The sequence below is a fragment of the Coregonus clupeaformis genome, chromosome 23, assembly GCF_020615455.1.
Source record: "Coregonus clupeaformis isolate EN_2021a chromosome 23, ASM2061545v1, whole genome shotgun sequence".
In the NCBI taxonomy this organism is placed as follows: Eukaryota; Metazoa; Chordata; class Actinopteri; order Salmoniformes; family Salmonidae; genus Coregonus; species Coregonus clupeaformis.
Genome location: NC_059214.1, coordinates 9,297,404 through 9,323,755, shown reverse-complemented (window position 1 = coordinate 9,323,755; position 26,352 = coordinate 9,297,404). Strand labels below are relative to the sequence as shown.

The window sequence follows — 26,352 nt, the reverse complement described above, 5'->3', positions numbered from 1 at the left end:
GCATTGGAAAACATCCCTGGTCTTTGTGGTTGAATCTGTGTTTGAAATTCACTGCTCGACTGAGGGACCTTACAGATAATTATATATGTGGGGTACAGAGATGAGGTTGTCATTCAAAACTCATGTTAAACACTATTATTGCACACAGTCCATGCAACTTATTATGTGACTTGTTAAACAATTTTTTTTACTCCCGAACTCATTTAGTCTTGCCATAACAAAGTGGTTGAATACTTATTGACTCAAGACATTTCAGCTTTTCATTTTTAATTAGTTAAAAAAACACACAAAAAAACATAATTACACTTTGACATTATGGGCCAGTGACCAAAAAATCTATTTTTAATCCATTTTAAATTCAGGCTGTAACACAACAAAATGTGGAGAAAGTCAAGGGGTGTGAATACTTTCTGAAGGCACTGTATCCCTTTAAGCTGCGACCCATATGGCCCATATTCCATGGCCTCAGGCCTTGGTTCAGAACATAGAGATCGTACAGTAACCCAATGATGATGAGGTGTTATACAACATCACGGGTTCAGTAGCAGCCATCCTTCCAGCTGCCATCTCTCAGGGCGCTTAGTGCAGCCAGGCTCTTTGGGGGGGTCAGTAGACTGCAAGAAAGTGAGAGGGGTTGAGAGAGAGAGAGTAATAGATAGAGAGATAGGGAGGGATATATATTTATATATATATAGAGAGAGAGAGAGATTCAGAGATACAGTCACTCAGGATGAAATGGGAGAGTTGAGACATAAAAATGACGTTTAGACCCATGAAAAGACAATCGTAACTATTGACATTAGCGTTTATGAGGTTATATTGCACTGCATATGAAGTTCTTATGTATGTACCCTTCCAATAAAGTGTAACAACAACATATTATAGAAATATTGCTTCTTATCATACTTTTATCTTTAACATTAGCCTCGATAAAGTACCCACATTCCTGAGGCTACAATAATCAACTACAGGTAATATTATATAATATCATAAATAACATACAGTAGATAATCTATAATCATATAATTTTTTATTGTACGATAATGTTAATTTGGCAAGTATAATAGACAGGCATGTATCCACCCTTAATCTGAATGACCCTATTTACCTGTGTGTCGACTGGGCGATCTTGCTGGGGCGGGGGGTGCCACCAGTCCCTATGAAGGAGGCGGGTCGTGGTAGAGCACTACGGGGGATGGAGGAGGGCTGGGGGACACCACTGGGGATGGTGCCTTTGAGGGGCTGGGGTGCACTGCTGGGGATGTTGTGAAGAATGACAGAGGTAGAGAGGGTGTTGGAGGAGGAGGAGGGACCCTGTTGGACCGTGGGGCTGACATAGGCTGTGGCCTTGACGGGGTGTCGGGGGGTCGTTTGGAAGTTTCCCACACTCTGGAACCGTTGGCTGAGATGGCCGGCGGAGGGAACTGAAGACGGGGGCAAAGGAAAGACGGGTTAGTCAGTCATCAAACTATTCTAACCCAAGAATGTGGGGTGCAATGAGCTTAAATTAAATAGACTTAAATAAACAGGTGATTCTGGCAAGCACAGTGTGCAGAATGTTCCTTCACTGTTAAGTCATTGTGTAAAGAATCAACATATATTATACATAACACGTATCAAAAATATAAAAACTCTATAAGAGAAGGTGGAAAACAATATATAAACATAAAGGGCAAAACAGTGTGCAGGATTCCTGTACTGATACAACTGACGGTAGACCAAGATGGGAGGGGTCTTACTGGAGGACTGAAGTCGGGCGAGCCCATTGGACGAGTCGAAGCTCTGGCTGTTCCGCATGGTTATTGGCAGGGAGGAGGGGCCAGACGATTGATTGACAGAAGACACCAGGCTTGGAACAACACTGGGATCGCAATGCATGCTGGGAGCTCGGATCAGGTTGGGCATGCTTCTCCGCAGCTTGTCTACGTAACGAGGGAAGTTAAAAATCCATTGCAATCAAACCGGGAAGACATGCATGAAACGTATTCCTCTTCCTTTAGGCCAATGGTGTTCAGTCCTGGTCCTGGAGATCAACAGTGTGTGCAGGCTTTTGTTGCAGCTCAGTACCAACACAATTCAACTACTCAAGGCCTGATGATCAGCTGATCAGTTGAATCAGATGTGTTAGCATTGGGCAGGAACAAAAGCCTGCACACCCTGTGGGTCTACCAGGATGGAACACCCCAGCTCTAGACTGACCTGTGCTGGACCTGTATCCATATGTGTCCACGATGAGGCTGGAGGGTCCGGAGAATTGCTGCTGGTACTGGGACAGCCCACTGGGGGAGTACTGAGGGGTGGAGGTGCTGCGTCTGCTGCACTCCCTGATACTGGAGATACTGGAGAAGGTGTGGGAGTGAGACAGGCTGCCCCACTGCATGGACCCGGTCCGGAGCAGCCGAGGCTGGGGCGGAGGGAGATGGTTGTAGCCCTCCTCATCCTCCTCTTCCTCCTCCAGGTCCATCTTGCTGCACCGGAGGGAGAAGCTGGAGCTGCGACGGCTGGCCGTGGCTGAAGTAGAGCTAGTGGCATACTCCTGACGCAGGCCTGGTGAAGGGAGACATACATGTATTCGTGGGTTGCATGTTTCATCACAATATTCTTTTGAACGTTAGTTTTGGACTGATGCCCGACTGAGCATTCTACTCGTCAATGAGCGTTGATGAAGATATCATAAAAAATGCATTATATAGGAGGCAAATAATAGGAGGCAAATAATTAGTAGGAAAACCTTTTGACAACATTTTGATGTCGCCAGATTGACTTTAGATGCAGTATAACGTTAGTTAGTTAGCTAAGATTGAGGGGAGGATACCAGGTTTTCGCTAGCTAACGTTAGCATCACTAGCTGTTTTTGACCAACTTTGCTAGCTAATGACAACATTGCTATCTGTCTTAAGTAAATTTGATGACATGATAATATTGGTAAAGTTGTTTCCTACTAAATATTTGACTACTTTAGCAATGTCATCGTATTTCCAGGCACTACAGTGTAATTTTTATTAAACGTCGTTAGCATCTGTCCAGAATGACAGGGCTTATCACGACTTTAGGGCACCACTATTGCGCCGCCGTTAGAGGGAGGTGCAGCCTATGATTAGGCATAAACACACCCAAAAACAACAGGATACACATGCACACACGGACGCACTGGCGCACGCAAGCACGCACGTACACACCCCATCTTGGCTGTCCATTGTGGATAGGGGGTAGTGGGAGGTTAGCGCTTTTGGTGCTGGTGCCACTTCATGTGGCTGTGGAGACCGATGCGGGAGCCATACACTCTGCTGCAGGTGGGACACGTACAGTATGCTGTGAGTCCAATGGCGTAATTACAGCTGCGCGTTGGTGTCTCTGGGTGAGTTTCTCGCTTCTCCTCTGTAAGTTGGTATCTTCGAGGTGCTGAACCCCTTTGGCACAGGAGGACTGTCAAATGGACCTGTTGAGTGCAAGAGTTTGTAGGCTTAAGGGGTTGATGTTGCAGCACTTCAGGATGTCCTTGCTGTGGTCTTTTAAGCGCTTTTTCTGACCATCAGCAGAGCGTTTGGCTGCACTTAGTTGGCCGTAGAGAACTCGGTGGAGGACGCGGTGCTCAGGCATGTGGATCACGTGGCAAAACAAATGGAAGAGTTGTTTAACCATGCTTGCCTCAAAGGTCGACTTGGTCGACTTGGTGTTGGCGAGGATATCATTGTGCGGTACTCTGTCCTTCCAGCTTAGCACTAAGATGCGTTGGAGGCCTCTGATGTGGAAGGCTTTCAAGATGTTTATGTGTCCCCTGTATGCGGACCAGGTCTCTGAACTGTAAAGCAGGGTGGAGACACAAACAGCATTGTATACTGCGACCTTGGTGTGGGTCTTGAGGTTACGATTATCGAAGACCCTGGCCCGGAGGCATCCAAAGGAAGCTGAGGATCTATAGACACGTGTGTGGATTTTGTTGTCTCAGTTGATCCGAGGGAGTTGTGTGACAGGGTTTTGATGGCACACGTACACGCACACAAGATAATGGTGTCTTAAAATAGTTTAGTATAGTAATAGAAGTTTGACCTTGGCCACTAAAACACAGCTTCATACATCAGTGTCATGCTGTTGAATGTAGGGAGAGGCCAACTTTCCAAATATAGTTTGACAATTATTTTCTTATCATGTTGGTTTAAATTTCACAGGCCTTGAGTTCAATAAACAGTGTGAGCAGATTTGTGACTCGTTTCGGGAAACAAGGCATATGTCACGCGTCACTAGGAGAGGCATTTGAACGTAAACATTTATTTTTATCAAAATGCATTTTTGGGCAGAAATGCATTTTGGAACATGTGAACTTTCATGTGCCTTAATAACAAACTTGTATGCCATCTGTAAATACGAATAAAATTGTTAAATTATGAGCCTAGTTGGTTTAGCAATGGAAAAAGAAAGGAACCTTCCCACTAGCCACGATTCGCTGAGATAATGGATGGGCCAGACATGCCGAGAGATGAGTTCGGATTGGTCTACCATGTAACACGCTTCTGTCTATAACATGAGCTGGTCAGTATGTGTAGTTAATCCTTTCTAACGCTGCTTTTTTAAAAGATATCACAAAGAACTGCAAAAGTGTTGCTAATACTCTCCACTTTCTGGAGGAGCGAGTTTTGAAATCAGTGGAATGCCCAGTGGAAGCATTGATAGCTAAGGTGCTTGATTGCAAATATGCGGAGGATTACATCTTAAACTAAGGGCAACCATGACATCCGTGACAGAGAGGGAGAAGTGTTCATCAATGTATACGGGTAAGAGAGTCTAGCTAGCTACATTTTCTGATATTATACGTTTTTAATTTAGTCAGAAAGTCATTTTCATTGCAAGTTAAAGCGTACTGTAAGCTAGCTAGCTAACATTAGCTGGCTGGCTGGCTCTCTAGCTAATGTTATGTGTATGATCTGTGTAGTAATATTATTTGTAACTCCGATCCATTTGCATTGCTAGTTATAGCCTAATGTTAGCTAGCTAGTTAACATTGAACCTAGTTGGTTAGCTTTAGCTACCTGTAGATTCATGCAGGATAGTAACAGGTAGCTTAGTGGTTAAGAGCGTTGTGCCAGTAACCGAAAGGTCGCTGGTTCTAATCCCTGAGCCGACTAGGTGAAAAATCTGTCGATGTGCCCTTGAGCAAGGCACTTAACCCTGATTGCTCCTGTAAATCGCTCTGTATAAGAGCGTCTGCTAAATGACTAAAATTTTAATGTAACATTATGAGTTGGGATTATGGTTAATTGTTTATCTAGCTACATGTCTAAACAAAATACTTCACTATGCAAGTAACCATTTCACTGTGCCGTTTACACATTCTGTATCCTGTGACGAATAAACTTTGATTTTATTTGATATAGTGTGTTTACCATACACTGTAATGTGAAGAACAACATGACCTGCACCAAAGTCAAATTAGGATAACGTTAGACCAACGAGACAGTGTCCAAATTCTAAAATTCTCTGGTAGAATGCCCTGATTTTTTCTCGTCACACTCACAACCTTAAGCTATTTTCTGTAATTGGCTCACCATTAACTTGTAAAAAATGATCTTGTTGTGAGTTATTTTCCTGTAATAATGATTACAAATTAGATAAAGGTAAGACGTTGTCAGCTACAGTGCATTCGGAAAGTAGTCAGACCCCTTGACTTTTTCCACAATTTGTTACGTTACAGCGTTATTCTAAAGTTGATTTAAAAAATAATAATCTCATCAATCTACACATAATACCCCATAATGACAAAGTGAAAACAGGTTTTTAGAAATGTTTGCAAATGTATTTAAAATAAAAAACAGAAATACCTTATTTACATAAGTATTCAGACCGTTTCCTATGAGACTCGAAATTGAGCTCAGGTGCATCCTGTTTCCATTGATCATCCTTGAGATGTTTCTACAACTTGATTGGAGTCTACCTGTGGTAAATTCAATTGATTGGACATGATTTGGAAAGGCACACACCTGTCTAGATAAGGTCCCACAGTTGACAGTGCATGTCAGAGCCAAAACCAAGCCATGAGGTCGAAGGAATTGCTGTAGAGCTCCGAGACTGGATTGTGTCGAGGCACAGATCTGGGGATGGATACCAAAAAATGTCTGCAGCATTGAAGGTCCCCAAGAACACAGTGGCCTCCATCATTCTTAAATGGAAGAAGTTTGGAAGCACCAAGACACTTCCTAGAGCTGGCCACCCGGCCAAACTGAGGAATCGGGGGAGAAGGGCCTTGTTCAGGGAGGTGACCAAGAACCTGATAGTCACTCTGAAAGAGCTCCAGAGTTCCTCTGTGGAGATGGGAGTACCTTCCAGAAGGACAACCATCTCTGCAGCACTCCACCAATCAGGCCTTTATGGTAGAGTGGCCAGACGGAAGCCACTCCTCAGTAAAAGGCACATGACAGCCCACTTGGAGTTTATCAAAAGGCACCTAAAGGACTCTCAGACTATGAGAAACAAGATTCTTTGGTCTGATGAAACCAAGATTGAATGCCAAGCGTCACGTCTGGAGGAAACCTGACACCATCCCTACGGTGAAGCATGATGGTGGCAGCATCATGCTGTGGGGATGTTTTTCAACGGCAGGGACTGGGAGACTAGTCAGGATCGACAGAAAGATGAACGGAGTAAAGTACAGAGAGATCCTTGATGAAAACCTGCACCAGAGCGCTCAGGACCTCAGACTGAGGCGAAGGTTTACCTTCCAACAGGACAACAACCCTAAGCACACAGCCAAGACAACGCAGGAGTGGCTTTGGGACAAGTCTCTGAATGTCCTTGAGTGGCCCAGCCAGGGCCCGGACTTGAATGCGATCGAACATCTCTGGAGAGACCTGAAAATAGCTGTGCAGTGACGCTCCCCAATCCAACCTGACAGAGCTTGACAGGATCTGCAGAGAAAAATGGGAGAAACTCCCCAGATACAGGTGTGCCAAGCTTGTAGCGTCATACCCAAGAAGACTCGAGGCTGTAATCGCTGCCAAAGGTGCTTCAACAGAGTACTGAGTAAAGGGTCTGAATACTTATGTAAATGTGATATCAGTTTTTTATTTTTAATACATTTGCAAAACTTTATAGAAACCTGTTTTTTCTTTGTCATTATGGGGTACTGTGTGTAGATTGATGAGGGGGGAAAAAACTATTAAATACATTTTAGAATAATGTAACGTAACAAAATGTGGAAAAGTCGAGGGGTCTGAATACTTTCCGAATGCACTGTTTATGATATGGTTATTATTGGAACTGGCTAGCCAGCTAACTTAACGTTAGCTAGCTAACAAGCTAGAAACTAACCAAAACATTGTTTAGAAAGTTGCTTTTAGTTGCATGGTTTGCATGGGTTTATTGTTGTTAAAATACACCAGTTATGCTATTTTGGACCACCAGGCTGCTGATGTCATGCAGCCTGTCGTTTTTGTGTTTATACTTTTTCATAACGACAACGACAAATTTGATGTCGGACGACAATAGAATGTTCATGATGTCACTGCGACAACTGTATACAAACATACACTACCATACTCACTCTGTTTAGCACATGGCCTCATGTGAATCCTTAAAGAGATGGGTGGGGCTAAGGCTTAAGAGGGTGTGAACAATGCTGAATGGGTGTAGACAAAGAAGAGCTCTCCAATAGGTGTACCAAAACATTCAAGGGCCATTTCTTCAAATGTGGGGTTACAAGTTTATCAACTTTCAAAGCAGAATTACTTTCCCATTGTTCCTCAACTGTAGTGTATGATATACTTTTTTCTACTTTTATCCAATGTAAAAAACATAATTTCAAATGTTGCTACATAAGACCGAATCGAGCCGGTCGGTCACATTTATGCTTCATGGTTGAACAAAATATATTGTTAGCATTACAGCTACATATGTTCCTTCCACATCATCTAGCGTGTTCATAAGGTGTATCCAATACAAAGTGTTATTGAGTTTATTGTTCATTTCTACATGTACAATTTCCAACTGATGAAGATATTTATCATAACAAAAACAGTAGAGCGTACTCTACTCACTCTCCTCCTGCAGTCGAGCCATGACCTGTACGTCCGTCATGTCCTGTAGTTTATAGCCCATAGATATAGTGCCATCCTCCAGCTCTGAGGTGCCCACCTCACTGTCCATGGAAGACTGGGGGCTGACCGCAGCATGCTGCCGACTCACACCTGCAACTACAGAGGACACAGTAATGTATGCTAATGTACGCTAATGAATAATAATAATTTTACATTTACATTTAAGTCATTTAGCAGACGCTCTTATCCAGAGCGACTTACAGTTAGTGAGTGCATACATTTTTCATACTGGCCCCCCGTGGGAAACGAACCCACAACCCTGGCGTTGCAAGCGCCATGCTCTACCAACTGAGCTACACGGGGAAAAAAAATTATTTTCTATTTTCATTCAAATGAGATTCTCAAAGACGCTTTAAAAAACAAACAATCAAAACCGATATAGGGTTCTGGAAGTTGGACGATGGTCTTCCACAGCTTCAGATAATAATGAGACGGTAATGTATGGTACAGTAATGTGTTGTTAAAGCTAATCTATGAATTCACTGCAGCTCCGTTACTGTTTCTGTAGTGTACTGAACACAATAGTTCAGTGGAAGTAAAATATGAGGTAAATACAAATGTTTTGGGAATAGTGTGATATATTTCAGTTGATGATATTGCTGTGGAGTGAGCATGCTGCAGTACTGTTGGTGAATGAACATATTTCAGTGTGAGTTATTACTTGCAAGGACAACATGATCACTCATGGAATTATGGGTCTTCACGTCTTTTAACTCAGCAATAGTACATCATGCTTCATAACAGTGATGAGTCTTACTGTGGTAAGCCGAGTTAAGGCTGCAGGAGCCCCTCCCTGGGAGAGTCTGTTGCTGGCGCAGAGGGTGGCTGGATGCAGAGAATGGAGCTGGAAAAAAGAAAGAGAGGAAATGGGTTCAAAATAGAGAGGGAGAGCCATAGAAAGCCTTCACACTATCCCAAATCAACCCCTAGCCCATACTCCTTAGGCACTTGTACAGATTTGAAAGAAATATATAATTGAAATAATGCAAAAAAAAAGTCTACCTAGCGAGCATCAAAGGTCAAGATGGAACTATTACCATTTTGCTGTCAGCAATCTAACCCTTTCAAAAATACGGTGCCTTCAGAAAGTATTCTCACCCCTTGACTTTTTCCACATTTTGTTGTGTTACAGCCTGAATTCAACATGTATTAAATTGAAATTTTGTGTAACTGATCTACACACAATATCCCATAATGTCAAAGTGTTTACAAATTAATAAAAAATGAAAAGCTGAAATGGTTTGAGTCAATAAGTATTCAACCCCTTTGTTATGGCAAGTCTAAATAATTTCAGCAGTAAAAATGTGCTTAACAAGTCACATAATAAGTTGCATGGACACACTGTGCAATAACAGTGTTTAACATGATTTTTAAATGACTACCCCCATCTCTGTACCCCACACATACAATTATCTGTAAGGTCCCTCAGTTGAGCAGTGAATTTAAAGCACAGATTCAACCACAAAGACCATGGAGGATTTCCAATGGTTCACAAAGGGCACGTACTGGTAGATGGGTAAAACAAAACAAAAACTGACATTGAATATCCCATTGAGCATGGAGCAGTTATTAATTACACTTTGAGTTGTGTATCAATACACCCAGTCACTACAAAGATACAGGCACCCTTCCTAACTCAGTTGCCAGAGAAGAAGGAAACCGCTCAGGGATTTCACCATGAGGCCAATGGTGATTTAAAACAGTTACAGAGTTTAATGACTGTGATAGGAGATAACTGAGGATGGATCAACAACATTGTAGTTACTCCACAATACTAACATAAATGACAGAGTGAAAAGAAGGAAGCCTGTACAGAATAAAAATAATACTGCAAAAAAAAATGGTATTGAATGTTCCTGAGTGGCCTAGTTACAGTTTTGACTTAAATCGGCTTGAAAATCAATGGCAAGACTTGAAAGAGGCTGTCTAGCAATGATCAACAACCAACTTGACAGATATGAATAATTGTTTTAATATTAATGGGCAAATATTGTACAATCCAGGTGTGCAAGGCTCTTACGACTTACCCAGAAAGACTCACAGCTGTAATCGCTGCCAAAGGTAATTCTAACTTGTATTGACTCACAGGGTTGAATACTTATCTAATCAAGCTATATTAGTGTTTAATTTTCCATTAATAAAAAATAAATGTTAGAATTTTTCTTCCACTTCCAAAATGACAATTACATCCACTTTTATCCCATTCTGTAACACAACAAAATGTGGAAAAAGTCAAGTGGTGTGAATACTTTCTGAAGTTACTGTACATGAAGTGCCTAAGGGTAGGGGCAAGGGGTCGAATTGGAATTGGCACCTAGAGTGACTGATATCCTAGAATAGACCATCAACACTCTATAACGATAAAACCTCCATTGTGGATTCCAAATCAGCACAACTAAAACCAATTGCATGCGATGTACATCATATTCCTGTACCCTTTTATATTGATTTATATATGGAGGCGTCTTGAGCCAATGAACGTTCATAAGACTGGCTGCCTGGCTGGTGCCACAGATAGACACCATCAAGGCTCTAGATAAAATATTCTGACGCAGCCTACTACGTTGAGATAAAGTAAGATACATTCTGGATTCCTATTGGGAGATGAAGATATTTACAGTCTTGTTTTGCTTGAGCTCGTCCATCTTTTTTTACGAACCCATAAGCTCCTCATTACACTCTTGTGTTCTCATTCTGTGAGCCTAGATGCATTTCTTCAAGCCAGGGATCATAATTTATAAGTCATAAGTTTAATGTGCTTGAAATTATGTTATGATAATTTCCAGACTTGTAAGATGAAATATGTATGATTAATCAAATCATACAAATCCAATTGTATTGGTAAGATTTAGCAGATGTTATTGCGGGTGTAGCGAAATGCTTGTGTTCCTAGCTCAAACAGTGCAGTAGTATCTAACAATTCACAAAAATGCACTCAAATCTAAAAGTAAAAGAATGGAATTAAGAAATATATAAATATTAGGCCGAGCAATGTCGGAGTGGCATTGACTAAAATACAGTAGAATAGAATATAGTACATACATATGAAATGAGTAAAGGAGTATGTAAACATTATTAAAGTGACTAGTGTTCCATTCTTAACGTGACCAGTAATTCCATGTCTATGAACATACGGCAGCAGCCTCTAAGGTGCAGGGTTGAGTAACCGGGTGGTAGTGATGGCTATTTAACAGTCGGATGGCCTTGAGATAGAAGCTGTTTTTCAGTCTCTCGGTCCCAGCTTTGATGCACCTGTACTGACCTCGCCTTCTGGATGGTAGCGGGGTGAACAGGCCGTGGCTCGGGTGGTTGATGTCCTTGATGATCTTTTTGGCCTTCCTGTGACATCAGGTGCTGTAGGTGGCCTGGAGGACAGGCAGCGTGCCCCCGGTGATGCATTGGGCAGACCGCACCACCCTCTGGAGAGCCCTGCGGTTGTGGGCGGTGCAGTTGCCGTACCAGGCGGTGATACAGCCCGACAGGATGCTCTCAATTGTGCATCTGTAAAAGTTTGTGAGGGTCTTAGGGGCCAAGCCAAATTTCTTCAGCCTCCTGAGGTTGAAGAGGCGCCGTTTCGCCTTCTTCACCACACTGTCTGTGTGGGTGGACCATTTCAGATTGTCAGTGATGTGTACGCTGAGGAACTTGAAGCTTTTCACCTTCTCCACTGCGGTCCCATCGATGTGGATAGGGGCGTGCTCCTTCTGCTGTTTCCTGAAGTCCACGATCAGCTCCTTCATTATTTTCCTGGCACCACTCCTCCAGGGCCCTCACCTCCTCCCTGTAGGATGTCTCATCATTGTTGGTAATCAGGCCTACCACTGTTGTCGTCTGCAAACTTGATGATTGAGTTGGAGGTGTGAATGGCCACGCAGTCATGGGTGAACAGGGAGTACAGGAGGGGGCTGAGCACACACCTTTGTGGGGCCCCTGTGTTGAGGATCAGCGAAGTGGAGGTGTTGTTTCCTACCTTCACCACCTGGGGGCGGCCCATCAGGAAGTCCAGGACCCAGTTGCACAGGGCGGGGTTCAGACCCAGGGCCCTGAGCTTACTGATGAGCTTGGAGGGTACTATGGTGTTGAATGCTGAGCTATAGTCAATGAACAGCATTGTTACATAGGTATTCCTCTTGTCCAGATGGGATAAGGTAGTGTGCAGTGCAATGGCGATTGAATCGTCTGTGGATCTATTGGGGCATTATGCAAATTTGTGGGACTAGGTTGTCAGGTAAGGTAGAGGTGATATGATCCTTAACTAGCGTCTCAAACACTTCATGATGACAGAAGTGAGTGCTACGGGGCGATAGTCATTTATTTCAGTTACGTTTGCTTTCTTGGGTACAGGAACAATGGGGGACATCTTGAAGCAAGTGGGGACAGCAGACTGGGATAGGGAGAGATTTAATATGTCCGTAAACACTCCAGCCAGCTGGTCTGCGCATGCTCTGAGGATGCGGCTAGGGATGCCAGCTAGGCCTTGCGATGGTTAACACGCTTAAATGTCTTACTCATGTCGGCCACAGAGAACGAGAGCCCACAGTCCTTGGGAGCGGGCCGCGTCAATGGCACTGTGTTATCCTCAAAGCGGACGAAGGTGTTTAGCTTGTCCAGGAGCAAAACGTTTGTGTCCGCGACGTGGCTGGTTTTCCCTTTGTAATCCGTGATTGTCTGTAGACCCTGCCACATATGTCTCATGTCTGAGCTGTTGAATTGCGACTCCACTTTGTCTCTGTACTGACGTTTTGCCTGTTTGATTGCCTTACGGAGGGAATAACTACACTGTTTATATTCAACCATATTCCCAGTCACCTTGCCATGGTTAAATGCGGTGGTTCGCGCTTTCAGTTTTGCGCGAATGCTGCCATCTATCCGCGGTTTCTGGTTTGGGTAGGTTTTAATAATCACAGTGGGAACAACATTCCCTATACACTTCCTGATGAACTCAGTCACTGTGACCGTATAAACGTCAATGTTATTCTCAGAGGCTACCCAGAATACATCCCAGTCCACGTGATCAAAACAATCTTGAAGCATGGATTCTGATTGGTTAGACCAGCGTTGAATAGACCTTAGCACAGGTCATTCCTGTCCAGCGCAAGTTTTACAGTCAATGTGTTGATAGAACTTCGGTAGCGTTTTCCTCCAATTTGCTTTGTTAAAATCCCCAGCTACAATAAATGCGGCCTTAGGATATGTGGTTTCCAGTTTGCACAAAGTCCAGTGTAGTTCCTTGAGGACCGTCATGGTATCGGCTTGAGGGGGAATATACACGGCTGAGACTATAACCGAAGCTAGTTCTCTTGGGAGGTAATACAGTCGGCATTTGATTGTGAGGTATTCTAGGTCGGGTGAACAAAAGGAATTTAGTTTCTGTACGTTATCACAATCACACCATGAGTAGTTAATCATTAAACATACACCACCGCCTTTCTTCTTCCCGGAGAGTTCTTTATTACTGAGAACCCAGCTGGCTGTATGAAAGGGAACAGTATATCAGGAGAGAGCCATGATTCCGTGAAACAGAGTATGTTACAGTCCCTGATGTCTCTCTGGAAGGAGATCCCCGCCCTGAGCTCGTCTTATTTATTGTCCAGAGACTGAACATTAGCGAGTAATATACTCGGAAGTGGTGGATGGTGAGCACGCCTCCTGAGTCGGACTAGAAGTCCACTCCGAATACCTCTTCTCTACCGGCGGCGTCTTGGTTCAGCCTCCAATTCCAATTCGGGAAAGTCATATTCCTGGTGAGTTCCCGCTGCTCTGATATCCAAAAGTTCTCACTGTTAGTCAGCACCTCTACACTAAGTAATTTTCTCTGGGTGTGTGCCAGCTTATGCTTTTTATAGCAGGGTGTTTGAGTAGGCTTAACTAGCTAGCTGCATTTGCTAGCTAAGTAAGTGAAACTGAGAGTGAAAAAAATTGTGAAATCTCTTTATCTCTCTCTCTCTTGCTTCTCCTTCATTTTGGAAGAAATTAATTTGTTCAAAACTGTTCAACTATTGTCTTTCTCTTTGAGTTAACTACTCACCACATTGTATGCACTGCAGTGCTAGCTAGCTGTAGCTTTCAGTACTAGATTCATTATCTGATCCTTTGATTGGGTGGACAACATGTCAGTTCACGCTGCAAGAGCTCTGATAGGTTGGTGGACGTCCTCAGGAACCATGAGCCTCCTAAGTTTTGTATTGAAGTCAATGTACCCAGAGGAGGACGGAAGCTAGCTGTCCTCCGGCTACACCATGGTTCTGCCCTACAGAGTGCTGTTGAGGCTACTGTAGACCTTCATTGCAAATAAAGTGTGTTTAAATCAATTATTTGGTAACATGTGAATATATTTAGTATAGTTGTATCTAAAAAGGATAACTTTTAAAAAGTTGTACACATTTTTTATTTTTACTGAGGAGGATGGTCCTCCCCTTCCTCCTCTGAGGAGCCTCCACTGACATAAGATCACCAAAGATCAAAATTAGGGTTTTCTGAGGTGATTTTCTCTCTACAACTTTCACTCTAAAATGTGAAGTTAGCTGACTTGCTCTCAATGCAGTTCTATAAAGCTGGAGGATAAAATGTCTTCCTTTAGTCTCTAATGCTTAGTACTGCATTATCTTACCTAAAATACAAGCCTGGCATTTTCAAACGTGCAAGAAATGCTAAAATAAACACAATTTGCTCTTGTCTAATGATGATAAAGTGTTAGTTGTCTCATGTTACTTTGTACAGAAAATTCATCTCAGAAATCGGATACACTGCATGATGGCTGGTTTTAAGGTCATTGGAAGCCATAAACAAGTTGGTGAGTGAGTGAGTGAATAATGCACGAGCGAGTGACTTACTGTAAGGTGTGAGTAAGGGAATAAGAACTATATGAGATAAAATACACGTTTATGGACAAATGATCAATCAATAAAATGTTCACCACTCTGTCTATGCTGGTTGGATAGTGGCGAGAAAAGTAAGTGTGTCAGTTCCAGTTGTAGGCTTTTATAGTGCTGGCCATGCAGTGCAGGATATGTTACCTGTGGACTCTGTGGTTAGTGCAGCAGGTTTAGTGTAAGGCAGGATGGGGAAGCTGAGGGGAGATATCCCCTCTGTGATGGAGCTGTAAGGACGGACAGAGGAGACCAGACCCGAGCTGCTGATGCTTCTCCTCCACTTGGCTGGGGAGAAGAGCATGAGGAAGGGGAGGTTAGATTGAAATACTCAGACTGACAAATAAGCACACACACACACAGATATACTCTGAGCACATTTCCAATTGACTCACAACAAACAAATTCACAAAGTCACTTGTTCACTGCACCAAATCACCCTTTTCAAGTATTCTGCAAAATGCAATATTCACAATACTTTTGACATGTTTTAATTTGATAGTGTCTAGTTTTTTATGGCCTAGTTTGATAACTACTGAACACTGTAAAATTATAGATTTTTACATCATAAATGTATCAATTGACATCAATTTATGTTGGACGGTCAAATCATACAGTGAGGGAAAAAAGTATTTGATCCCCTGCTAATTTTGTACGCTTGCCCACTGACAAAGAAATGATCAGTCTATAATTTTAATGGTAGGTTTATTTGAACAGTGAAAGACAGAATAACAACAACAAAATCCAGAAAAACGCATGTAAACATTTTTATACATTGATTTGCATTTTAATGAGGGAAATAAGTATTTGACCCCCTCTCAATCAGAAAGATTTCTGGCTCCCAGGTGTCTTTTATACAGGTAACGAGCTGAGATTAGGAGCACACTCTTAAAGGGAGTGCTCCTAATCTCAGTTTGTTACCTGTATAAAAGACACCTGTCCACAGAAGCAATTAATCAATCAGATTCCAAACTCTCCACCATGGCCAAGACCAAAGAGCTCTCCAAGGATGTCAGGGACAAGATTGTAGACCTACATAAGGCTGGAATGGGCTACAAGACCATCGCCAAGCAGCTTGGTGAGAAGGTGACAACAGTTGGTGTGATTATTCGCAAATCAAATCAAATCAAATGTTATTGGCCACATGCGCCGAATACAACAGGTGCAGACATTACAGTGAAATGCTTACTTACAGCCCTTAACCAACAGTGGATTTATTTTTAATAAAAAAGTAAAATAAAACAACAAAAAAAGTGTTGAGAAAAAAAGAGCAGAAGTAAAATAAAATAACAGTAGGGAGGCTATATATACAGGGGGGTACCGGTGCAGAGTCAATGTGCGGGGGCACCGGCTAGTTGAGGTAGTTGAAGTAATATGTACATGTGGGTAGAGTTAAAGTGACTATGCATAAATAATTAACAGAGTAGCAGCAGCGTAAAAAGATGGGGTGGGGGGGCAGTGCAAATAGTCCGGGTAGCCATGATTAGCTGTTCAGGAGTTTTATGGCTTGGGGGTAGAAGCTGTTGAGAAGTCTTTTGGACCTAGACTTGGCACTCCGGTACCGCTTGCAGTGCGGTAGCAGAGAGAACAGTCTATGACTAGGGTGGCTGGAGTCTTTGACAATTTTGAGGGCCTTCCTCTGACACCACCTGGTATAGAGGACCTGGATGGCAGGAAGCTTGGCCCCAGTGATGTACTGGGCCGTACGCACTACCCTCTGTAGTGCCTTGTGGTCGGAGGCCAAGCAGTTGCCATACCAGGCGGTGATGCAACCAGTCAGGATGCTCTCGATGGTGCAGCTGTAGAATTTTTTGAGGATCTGAGGACCCATGCCGAATCTCCTGAGGGGGAATAGGCTTTGTCGTGCCCTCTTCACGACTGTCTTGGTGTGTTTGGACCATGATAGTTCGTTGGTGATGTGGACACCAAGGAACTTGAAGCTCTCAACCTGTTCCACTTTGACAGCTCTTTGGTCTTGGCCATAGTGGAGTTTGGAGTGTGACTGTTTGAGGTTGTGGACAGGTGTCTTTTATACTGATAACATATTCAAACAGGTGCCATTAATACAGGTAACGAGTGGAGGACAGAGGAGCCTCTTAAAGAAGAAGTTACAGGTCTGTGAGAGCCAGAAATCTTGCTTGTTTGTAGGTGACCAAATACTTATTTTCCACCATAATTTGCAAATAAATTCATTAAAAATCCTACAATGTGATTTTCTGGATTTTTTCTCTCAATTTGTCTGTCATAGTTGACGTGTACCTATGATGAAAATTACAGGCCTCTCTCATCTTTTTAAGTGGGAGAACTTGCACAATTGGTGGCTGACTAAATACTTTTTTCCCCACTGTATATATATATATATATATATATATATATATATATATATATATATATGGAAGAAACACAAAATAACTGTCAATCTCCCTCGGCCTGGGGCTCCATGCAAGATCTCACCTCGTGGAGTTGCAATCATCATGAGAACGGTGAGGAATCAGCCCAGAACTACACGGGAGGATCTTTTTAATGATCTCAAGGCAGCTGGGAACGTAGTCACCAAGAAAACAATTGGTAACACACTACGCCGTGAAGGACTGAAATCCTGCAGCGCCCGCAAGGTCCCCCTGTTCAATAAAGCACATATACAGGCCCATCTGAAGTTTGCCAATGAACGTCTGAATGATTCAGAGGAGAACTGGGTGAAAGTGTTGTGGTCAGATGAGACCAAAATCGAGCTCTTTGGCATCAACTCAACTCGCCGTGTTTGGAGGAGGAATGCTGCCTATGACCCCAAGAACACCATCCCCACCGTCAAACATGGAGGTGGAAACATTATGCTTTGGGGGTGTTTTTCTGCTAAGGGGACAGGACAACTTCACCGCATCAAAGGGACGATGGACGGGGCCATGTACCGTCAAATCTTGGGTGAGAACCTCCTTCCCTCAGCCAGGACATTGAAAATGGGTCGTGGATGGGTATTCCAGCATGACAATGACCCAAAACACACGGCCAAGGCAACAAAGGAGTGGCTCAAGAAGAAGGACATTAAGGTCCTGGAGTGGCCTAGCCAGTCTCCAGAACTTAATCCCATAGAAAATCTGTGGAGGGAGCTGAAGGTTCGAGTTGCCAAATGTCAGCCTCGAAACCTTAGTGACTTGGAGAAGATCTGCAAAGACGAGTGGGACAAAATCCCTCCTGAGATGTGTGCAAACCTGGTGGCCAACTACAAGAAACGTCTGACCTCTGTGATTGCCAACAAGGGTTTTGCCACCAAGTACTAAGTCATGTTTTGCAGAGGGGTCAAATACTTATTTCCCTAATTAAAATGCAAATCAATTTATTACTTTTTTGACATGCGTTTTTCTTGATTTTTATTGTTGGTTGTCTGTCTCTCACTGTTCAAATAAACCTACCATTAAAATGATAGACGGATCATGTCATTGGGCAAACGTACAAAATCAGCAGGGGAACTCTAAGACTGACATATTTAATAAAACAATAAAAATAATCTAGTTATAGCCAAATACTGTATGGAAAATGATATTTGCCATCTAATATTCCACTTCACTTTCAAAAATAATATATAGCATTTTTTACTATTGGATTAAATGTTATTTAAGTAAACGGTCAGCTTATCATTATCTGATGTATTGGTGGCTAAACAAAATGTTGTCATGGTACTGTATTTTACAGAAAAGTGTTGTTCAAATCAAAGATGATGAACATAAATGCAAGACAGGGGTCATTAAAAGTGTTATTGGTTTTGTGTTTTGTACAAAGAGATTTGAAAATATAACACAATACATCTGAATATTGTGCCAAAGATATTGAAAAACACTGTAATATTTCAGATTGTAAAAACTATTGTGTAAAACCTTTGCAGCTTCAGCTTGTTGGTTCATGGATATTTAGGGGGAATAATTAGGGATTAAACCATGTAAAATCCACTCCCAAAAAATGAAATGTGCTCCCTTCAACATCCCTAGTGTACTGGCTGGAACACACAGTGCATAGTGATTACCAGATATGAACATGTGTGGAGGCTGTGTGTGCATTTACAGCAAACTGAGTTTATTCCCAGCTGCGTTTGAAATGACACCATATTCCCTATATAGCACACAGAATGAAGTACACTGTATAGGGAATAGGGTGCCATTTCCTACGCAACCCCAGTTATTGGTAGGCAGCAAGGCACATGACAGAGAGAGAGATCAGTGCTTTAGTATTTAGCGTACTTCACACACAATTAGCCTTACCACTGCTGGGTAAAATTAGCAATTAGCATTTGTCTTCCTGGGGTCCAAACCAGATTAAGGCAATTACATCACAATTTTTTTTATAAAACAGTACATCACACAACATATTTTTACACCACGACCCTACAACTACATATCTACAATTCAAAATGTATTATACCACAATACAACAATGTTCCAACATTACAATGTACGTGTGTGTACAGTGCGTGTCATGACTTCCTCCGAAGCTGCCTCCCCTCCTTGTCCGGGCAGGCTTCGGCGTTCGTCGTCACAGGCCTACTAGCCACTGCCGCTCCATATCTCATCATTCCATTTGTCTTGTCTTGTCAATTACACACACCTGGTTCATATCCCCTCATTAGTACATGTATAAGTGTTCCCTCTGCCCCCCTTGTCCTTTTGGGAGATTGTTTATTGTGAGTTGAGTGTAGCTCGGTTGAGCTACCTGTACCTTGTATTTCCGGGGATATTGTTTCCCCGTGTGCCTGTATTTTGTTGACGCTATCCAGCGGAACTGTGTCCTACGGAATAAACTCTGTATTCGGTGATTTACCCTCCTGCGCCTGACTCCTTCAAATCACATTCTCACAGTGCGTGGTGTGTTAGTGTGTGTTGCGAATGTGTGTGTGTGTCTCTTCACGATCCGCGTTGTTCCATAAGGTGTCGTTTTATTCGTTTTTTTAATCTGATTTAACTGCTCGCTTGAGTTAATTGATGTGGAATAGAGTTCCATGTAGTCATGGCTCGATGTAGTACTGTGCGTTTCCCAGAGTCTGTTCTGAACTTGGGGACTGTGAAGAGACCCCTGGTGGCATATCTTGTGGGGTATGCATGGGTGTCTGAGCTGTGTGCTAGTTGTCTGAACAGACAGCTCCTTGCTTTCAACATGTCAATACCTTTCACAAAGACAAGTAGTGATGCAATCAATCTCTCCTCTACTTTGAGCCAGGAGAGATTGACATGCATGTTATTGATGTTAGGTGTTCGTGTACACTTAAGGGCCAGCCGTGGTGCTCTGTTCTGGGCCACCTGTAATTTGCCTATGTCACTCTTTGTGGCACCATATGACTGGGCAGTAGTCCAGGTGAGATAAAACTAGGGCCTGTAAGACTTGTTTTGTTGATAGCGATGTCAATAAAGCAGAGTAACACTTTATTATGGACAGACCTCTCTGCCATTTTAGCTACCGTTGCATCAATATGTTTTGACCATGACAGTTTACAATCCAGGGTTACACCAAGCAGTTTAGTCTCCTCAACTTGCTCAATTTCCACATTATTAATTAAAATATGTATTTGAGGTTTACTGTTTAGTGAATGATTTGTCCCAAATACAATGTTTTTAGTTATTTAAATATTTAGGAAAAGTGTATTACTTGCCACCCATTGTAAAACTGACTGCAGCTCATTGTTAAGTGATGCAGTGATTTCACTTGCTGTGGTAGCTGACGTGTATAATGTTGAGTCATCATACATGGACAAAAAGGCTTTACTCAGTGCCAGTGGCAGGTCATTAGTGAAAATATAAAAAAGTAAGGGGCCTAGACAGCTGACCTGGGGTATGCCCTACCTGGTCTATGTTGGGGAGGCTTCAATTAAAGAACACCCTCTGTGTTCAGTTAGACAGGTTACTCTCAATCCATAATATAGCAGAGGATATAAAGCCATTCCATAGGTTTTTTTCAGCAGCAGACTATCGACAATGTCAAAAGTTGAACTTAAGTCTAACAACTCACAGCTACCTAGATAAACAACAGTTAACTGAGACCAGAGGAACAAAGCTGTATTCATGACATAGGGAGGGAGAGCCAACCTTTCCTGAATCCATCCTTTGAAAGCAGAGAGAAGGACTCTGAACATATACACACACCCCTTTGGAGACAAACTTCATCCATTATTCAACTGCAGAGGTGACTAGACAGGGCCACACCAAATAACTGATACTGAATTTATTGATCCCAACCAATCTTCAGAATAACAAGATTAAACTACACACACTGATATGTAGCAAAGCACACATGCACATATCAAATCAAATTTTATTGGCCACATGCGCCGAATACAACAGGTGTAGACATTACAGGGTAAGCAGGGAAATGCTTACTTGCAGCCCTTAACCAACAATGCATTTATTTTGTAATAAAAAAAAGTCAAATAAAACAACAACAAAAAAGTGTTGAGAAAAAAAGAGCAGAAGTAAAGTAAAATAACAGTAGGGAGGCTATATATACAGGAGGGTACCGGTGCAGAGTCAATGTGTTGAGGATCAATGTGGCAGATGTGTTGTTACCTACCCTTACCACCTGGGAGCGGCCCGTCAGGAAGTCCAGGATCCAGTTGCAGAGGGAGGTGTTTAGTCCCAGGATCCTTAGCTTAGTGATGAGCTTTGAGGGCACTATGGTGTAGAATGCTGAGCTGTAGTCAATGAATAGCATTCTCACGTAGGTGTTCCTCTTGTCCAGGTGGGAAAGGGCAGTGTGGAGTGCAATAGAGATTGCATCATCTGTGGATCTGTTGGGGCGGTATGCAAATTGGAGTGGGTCTAGGGTTTCTGGGGTAATGGTGTTGATGTGAGCCATGACCAGCCTTTCAAAGCACTTCATGGCTACAGACGTTAATGCTACGGGTCGGTAGTCATTTAGGCAGGTTATCTTAGTGTCCTTGGGCACGGGGACTATGGTGGTCTGCTTGAAACATGTTGGTATTACAGACTCAGTCAGGGACATGTTGAAAATGTCAGTGAAGACACTTGCCAGTTGGTCAACACATGCTCGGAGTCCACGTCCTGGTAATCAGTCTGGCCCTGCAGCCTTGTGAATGTTGACCTGCTTAAAAGTCTTACTCACATTGGCTACGGAGAGCGTGATCACATAGTCATCCGGAACTGCTGGTGCTCTCATGCATGCTTCAGTGTTGCTTGCCTCGAAGCGAGCATAGAAGTGGTTTAGCTCGTCTGGAAGTCTTGTGTCACTGGGCAGCTCGCGGCTGTGCTTCCCTTTGTAATCTGTAATAGTTTTCAAGCCCTGCCACATCCGACGAGCGTCAGAGCTGGTGTAGTACGATTCAATCTTAGTCCTGTACTGACTCTTTGCCTGTTTGATGGTTCATCGGAGGGCATAGCGGGATTTCTTATAAGCTTCCGGGTTAGAGTTCCGCTCCTTGAAAGCAGCACCTCTACCCTTTAGCTCAGTGCGGATGTTGCCTGTAATCCATGGCTTCTGGTTGGGGTATGTACTTACGGTCACTGTGGGGACAACGTCATCGATGCACTTATTGATGAAGCCAGTGACTGATGTGGTGTACTCCTCAATGCTATCTGAAGAATCTCGGAACATGTTCCAGTCTGTGCTAGCAAAACAGTCCTGTAGCTTAGCATCTGCGTCATCTGACCACTTTTTTATTAACCGAGTCACTAGTGCTTTCTGCTTTAGTTTTTGCTTATAAGCAGGAATCAGGAGGATAGAGTTATGGTTAGATTTGCCAAATGGAGGGCGAGGGAGAGCTTTATATGCGTCTCTGTGTGTGGAGTAAAGGTGGTCTAGAGTTTTTTTTTCCTCTGTTTGCACATTTAACATGCTGGTAGAAATTATGTAGAACAAGGGCACACACGTGCACAAGATGCACACATGTGCATACGAAAACACACATGCACACACGCACCATAAGTGTTTATGCTGTCTGATGCAGTACTAGTGAACCAATTTCTTTCAGTAGCAGGTTAATTACAGTATTTTTTAATCGCTTTGGTGCTATTTTCACAATTATGTGGTGAATTTTCAAAACTTAGTAAAAAACTCCAAACTGGTAACACTTGTAATGCAGCAAGTCTTATATTCTAAACATTTTATTGTCCATTAATTTTGTTTGGAGACATCTTTCACCACACAACAATTGATCCAAAATATAAGTTTACTCAGTGCCAGTGGCAGGTAATTAGTGAAAATATAAAAAAGTAAGGGGCCTAGACAGCTGACCTGGGGTATGCCCTACCTAGACTATGTTGGGGAGGCTTCCATTAAAGAACACCCTCTGTGTTCAGTTAGACAGGTTACTCTCAATCCATAATATAGCAGAGGATATAAAGCCATTCCATAGGTTTATTTCAGCAGCAGACTATCGACAATGTCAAAAGTTGAATTTAAGTCTAACAACTCACAGCTACCTAGATAAACAACAGTTAACTGAGACCAGAGGAACAAAGCTGTATTCATGACATAGGAAGGGAGAGCCTACCTTTCCTGAATCCATCCTTTGAAAGCAGAGAGAAGGACTCTGAACATATATACACACCCCTTTGGAGACACACTTCATCCATTATTCAACTGCAGAGGTGACTAGACAGGGCCACACCAAATAACTGATACTGAATTTATTGATCCCAACCAATCTTCAGAATAACAAGATTAAACTACACACACTGATATGTAGCAAGGCACACATGCACATATCAAATCAAATTTTATTGGCCACATGCGCCGAATACAACAGGTGTAGACATTACAGGGAAATGCTTACTTACAGCCCTTAACCAACAATGCATTTATTTTGTAATAAAAAAAAGTCAAATAAAACAACAACAAAAAAGTGTTGAGAAAAAAAGAGCAGAAGTAAAATAAAATAACAGTAGGGAGGCTATATACAGTGGGGGGGAAAAAGTATTTAGTCAGCCACCAATTGTGCAAGTTCTCCCACTTAAAAAGATGAGAGAGGCCTGTAATTTTCATCATAGGTACACATCAACTATGACAGACCAAATTAGAAAAATTTGTTGTACAGTTGTACTGTAATCAAATGAAACAAATGAAATGAATGAAAGAAACATAACGTTTAATAGGCCCTAGTTTGCATCAAGCCTGTCTTGAGCATATAATAATAAATAATAAGCATCTGGCCATAGGTTCTCATCGACACAGTAAATGTCCTCATTGTTCATGCACCTGGGGAAAAACCTTTTGGCAGGCCGAATCCAAAACTGACATAGGTCTTCATGTCATTGCGTGCCTCATCCATGGCCAGAGGGAGGATGGTACGCTCAACGGGATGGCAATCACACCTTCCACTTGTATTGTAATCATGTATTGTATTTAACAGTACTATATTGTACTTATGTCTTGTAGTGGTCCTGTGTGGTTCAGTTACACAGGACCACTACAATACATAAAGGCTCAGACACACCGGGCCCTCCTGTAGCTCAGTTTGCAACGCCAGGGTTGTGGGTTCGATTCCAACGGGGTGCCAGTATGAAAAATGTATGCACTCACTAACTGTAAGCTGCTCTGGATAAGAGCGTCTGCTAAATGACTAAAAATGTAAATGTTAAAATTATTGTCAAACGTTTGCCTGCCGACAGTACTTAGCACCTCTGTACAGAATGTAGGCAGTCAATCTCTTTTGTGTTCACACAGCAAAGACCTTGAAGTCGGCCTTGATGTGTGTTGCTTTATGGTCTAAATAGCCAATGTTAGCTAGATAGCTAGCTGCGCTAATGTTGCTATTGTTGTAGAAAGCCCTTGATGACACTAGCCAGATGGCCGCAGCTACATTGCCTTCAGAAAGTATTCACACCACTTGACTTTTTCCACATTTTGTTGTGCTACAAAGTGGGATTAAAATGGATTTAACTGTCTTTTTTTGGTCAACAATCTACACAAAATACTCTGTAATGTCAAAGTGGAAGAAAAATTATATTTCTAACAAATAAAAAAAAATGCATGAAAAATGACCCGCTAATATATCTTTATTGGATAAGTATTCAACCCTGAGTCAATACATGTTAGAATCACCTTTGGCAACGATTGCAGATGTGAGTATTTCTGGGTATGTCTCTAAGAGCTTTCCACACCTGGATTGTGCAAAATTTGCCCATTTATTCTTTTTAAAAATGTTCAAGCGCTGTCAAATTGGTTGTTGATCATTGCTAGACAACCATTTTAAGGTCATGCTATAGATTTTCAAGTAGATTTAAGTCAGAACTGTAACTTGGACACTCAAAGTTAATTGCTTTGCCACATTTTTTGCAGTATTATTTTTGTTGCAAACAGGATGCATGTTTAGGAATAGTTTTATTCTGTACCGGCTTCCTTCTTTTGACTCTGTCAATTAGGTTAGCATTGTGGAGTGACTACAATGTTGTTGATCCATCCTCAGTTTTCTCCCATCATAGCCATTAAACTCTGTAATACTTTTAAAGTCACCATTGGCCTCATGGTGAAATCCTTGAGCGGTTTCCTTCCTCTCCGGCAACTGAGTTAGGAAGGATGCCTGTATCTTTGTAGTGACTGGGTGTATTGATACACCATCCAAAGTGAAATTAATAATTTCACCATGCTCAAAGGGATATTCAATGTCTGCTTTTTATTTTTACCCATCTACCAGTAGGTGCCCTTCTTTGCGAGGCATTGGAAAACCTCCCTGGTCTTTGTGGTTGAATCTGTGTTTGAAAATCATTGCTCGACTAAGGGACCTTACAGATAATTGTATGTGTGGGGTACAGAGATAAGGTAGTCATTCAAAAATCATGTTAAACACTTATTATGTGACTTATTATGTGACTTGTTAAGCAAATGTTTACTCCTGAACTTATTTAGGCTTTCCATAACAAAGGGGTTGAATACTTAATGACTCAAGACATTTCAGCTTTTCATTTGTAATTCATTTGTAAAAACAATGTAAAAACATAATTCCACTTTGACATTATGGGGTATTGTGTATAGGCCAGTGACACAAAATCTCAATTTAATCCATTTGATATTCCGTCTGTAACACAACACTGTAGACAACTAGGCACTGTAGACATCTAGCTAGCAAAATGACAAAGAAACTATTTAATTAACTTTCCATTATCTAATACATTTCTAGCTAGCTGGCTAACATTAGCTAAATGGTTAGCATGCTGTTGTGCTAGCTAGGTAAAGTAAAGACACTGAATTGACTCTCGGCAGCCAGCTGCAGGCAGCTGCTTCATGGAAACGAATCCATCGTGATTTAACTATAATGTTTATTATATCATAATTATTATTATTATATATATATTTTTGTTTTTTTTGGGGGGGGGGGTAGATCAGCTTTAATATTGCAGATAGATTGTGTCTTCCATCAATGTAATTGTCTGCATCATTTCCAATCCCCCATATATTTTTTG

At 42.1% G+C, this 26,352-nt stretch overlaps 1 protein-coding gene across 2 annotated transcripts in view; it reads right to left on the bottom strand.

The window, feature by feature from the left end:
• Positions 1 to 355: 355 nt before the first annotated feature.
• The window catches only part of slain1a (SLAIN motif family, member 1a), a 61,741-nt gene continuing 35,744 nt past the window's right edge, over positions 356 to 26,352 (bottom strand). Inside the window, exons 3-9 of one of the 2 annotated variants that reach the window (XM_041843993.2) lie at positions 15,104 to 15,244; positions 8,845 to 8,931; positions 8,028 to 8,183; positions 2,200 to 2,547; positions 1,740 to 1,922; positions 1,109 to 1,424; positions 356 to 614 (exon numbers count right to left, since the gene is read on the bottom strand). In XM_041843993.2, coding sequence (XP_041699927.2) covers positions 539 to 614; positions 1,109 to 1,424; positions 1,740 to 1,922; positions 2,200 to 2,547; positions 8,028 to 8,183; positions 8,845 to 8,931; positions 15,104 to 15,244 — 1,307 coding nt within the window. In that variant the 3' untranslated portion in view covers positions 356 to 538. The remainder of the gene's footprint in view (positions 615 to 1,108; positions 1,425 to 1,739; positions 1,923 to 2,199; positions 2,548 to 8,027; positions 8,184 to 8,844; positions 8,932 to 15,103; positions 15,245 to 26,352) is intronic. The other variant, XM_045206414.1, reaches the window with a different exon arrangement.